Source organism: Berghia stephanieae, chromosome 9 (assembly GCF_034508935.2).
Source record: "Berghia stephanieae isolate SIO BIC M18660-M18661 chromosome 9, UCSD_Bste_1.3, whole genome shotgun sequence".
Lineage (NCBI taxonomy): Eukaryota > Metazoa > Mollusca > Gastropoda > Nudibranchia > Aeolidiidae > Berghia > Berghia stephanieae.
In genome coordinates, this window is record NC_088368.1 from 18,793,105 (window position 1) to 18,795,604 (window position 2,500).

The following is a 2,500-nucleotide window of genomic DNA, read 5'->3' on the forward strand; positions in this document are numbered from 1 at the left end:
CTTAACACATACCTTGTGTAATTCATCTTTTGGTTTCATCGTGATGGCATCATATTTTCTGGTCTAAATATATTGCAGGTGTCAATAAAGAGCATCTATGCTTCTCTCTCTCTCTCTCTCTCTCTCTCTCTCTCTCTCTCTCTCTCTCTCTCCCTCTCTCTCTCTCTCTTTCTTTCTCATACGTCCCGTCATCCTAAGAGTATTCTTATGTACTTTGTGCTACTAACAAAGGTATGCCACCTTTATGTAACCTATTCATTATCATTACTTAAGGACTGATTACATACTCACCGGGTGGGGATCCTGACCTCCAATTGTGGGCAGGGAGGTCCATGCTGTGTCTTCTATACCCCCATACCCGTTTTCCAATTGTTTCCTGTCGTTGTCTTGTTATGACATTACTAAGTTTTGTCCTGACACTGGCCGAAATCCTTGGCTGGGAGGGAAACAGTCGAATGTATAGTTATAGTTTTGGGAGGTGATTTTTTCCCCCTTGTAAATCATCTCTCTGTTATGCATTGTATTATGTTTAGTTTACATATTATATTATATGATTTGTAAACATTTGAGTTAGACTTCTCAGTGGGGACCTGTGCTTGTGTCTGGATGAGACTTTTAGGTGATCTCATACTAAGTACTTTGATAGTGTGCTCTTGAAATCTACGTTCGTTTCCTATTTGAACCAATTCCCCTTTGTCTTACCTTTTCTTGGGTGCTTTAACTGTAATTCTAGAACTTTTTACTATCCCACTTTCTTCCTTTATAATGGCGCTGATATGACCTTAATGTGTTGCAAGCGCCGTAAAACCCTTAAAAAATTAAAAAAAAGCATACTCACTCAAAAGTAATTAGGAACCAAAAGAATAGAGAGTTTGATGTCACGACTTATCTTCCCTATTTATTCTCTGTTTTATTTGTTTTCGCTGTTTTCTCTTTATTCTAGATAAGTTTGCTCAAAGCTACACATCATTGAAGATAGAAACAAGCAAACCGCTCAACACAGCAGAACACATAGAAATGGACACGTGTGTAGGGATATACAAAAACGGCATGTTTGATACACGCTTTGGCAGTTTGGTCACAAAATGTCGTGGCTGGCACGTTTTAATCATTAGGTTCAAGCAAAGAGAGAAAGGTTTGATCAGAGTTTATTGGAATGCCAGCCACTCAAGAGGGCTTGGAGCCCAGACAGACACAGACAATAACGAGACTTGCAATGTTTCGGTCATGTATTTGGACAAAGGGGAGAAGCTACAGCTCGAGGCGTTGAGGGTAAAAGGCAGTGCAAAAGTTGAATGGTGTTACTTAAATTTTTGGTTTCTGTGTCCAAGTTAGACTTTAAATACAATAACGATTAACGATTGCATTCCCTCAAGTCCTGCAACGAACAGAGGCTATGTGGTCTAGTGGTATGACACTCGCTTTCGGATCGGAAGGTCCTGGGTTCGAGCCTCGCGCTCGGCGCATAGTTGAGTCCATGGAAAAGACTATACTCACATTCTCTCACCGTACTCAGGTGTAAAATGAGTACCTGGCCGTTAACAGCGTTGTCTTTGTCCGAAAAATGGTAATATCGCCTAACAGGCGTCATATCCCGTCCTACATGTTAAATGTTGCTGTTGACCAAGGACCCCTTGTAAAGAGCTTTGAGCACGTGTATTGGATATTGCTCTATATAAAAGCTCAATTAATTTTTTTTTTTTTTATGACCAAGTGGTCTTTGTGCTGAAGATTGTCTTTAAGCTTAACAAATTATTTTTTTTTAATAAATTAAAAAGTAGTCCTTCAAAGTCGATAGGCCCATGAAGCCGGAGTTTATCCCGGTTTCTATAAATAGTATGCGTTTGGCTAAGAAGCTCATAACATTGCCATCCGGAAGTATAACGGACCCACACATAAAACTATATGTAACCATGAACGTTTATAGTCTGGATAATACACTTTAGTGAGGATCACTCATAAACGCGGATGGCAAAAAAAAAAAAAACAATAACAAAGACCTGAGTGACATAAACACTTCGAACTATCTATAGCGTGAAACAAACGATATCAATTGTTTGCTATCCTTCGAATAGGACACTAGTAAATCGCAAAGTACTTTCCGCCAGATATAAAAGACCCAGCTAGCTAAACAATCACTGCCAATGTTTGCATTCGGTCGACTGTCCGAGAGAGGTTGTTTTGTTCCCATCCACTAGGTGTCTACCATTGTGCACGTTAGGAATGAGTTCGACTTTTCAAAGGCTGCAGTTCAAGAATGCTTTTATATAGATAGTTCGAAGATGACGTCACTCAGGTCTTTGTTATTGTTTTTTTGCCATCCGCGTTTATGAGTAATGCTCACTGAACTGTATTAACCTGACTATAAACGTTCATGGATACACACAGTTTTGTGTGTTGGTCCGTTATACTTCCGGATGGCAATGTTATGAGCTTCTTAGCCAAGCGCATACTATCTATAGGGAATGAGATTAGCGGAAGAGTAGCGTCCCTTGATTGG

General features: G+C 39.8%; 1 protein-coding gene across 1 annotated transcript in view; it reads left to right on the forward strand.

Moving 5' to 3' along the window:
• Window positions 1–2,500, forward strand: part of LOC144979819 (uncharacterized) — a 21,467-nt gene that overhangs the window by 18,277 nt on the left and 690 nt on the right. Inside the window, exon 11 of the mRNA XM_078926959.1 lies at window positions 944–2,500. This exon is cut by the window's right edge and continues 690 nt beyond it. Within this exon, the coding sequence (XP_078783085.1) occupies window positions 944–1,335 (392 nt within the window). The 3' untranslated portion in view covers window positions 1,336–2,500. The remainder of the gene's footprint in view (window positions 1–943) is intronic.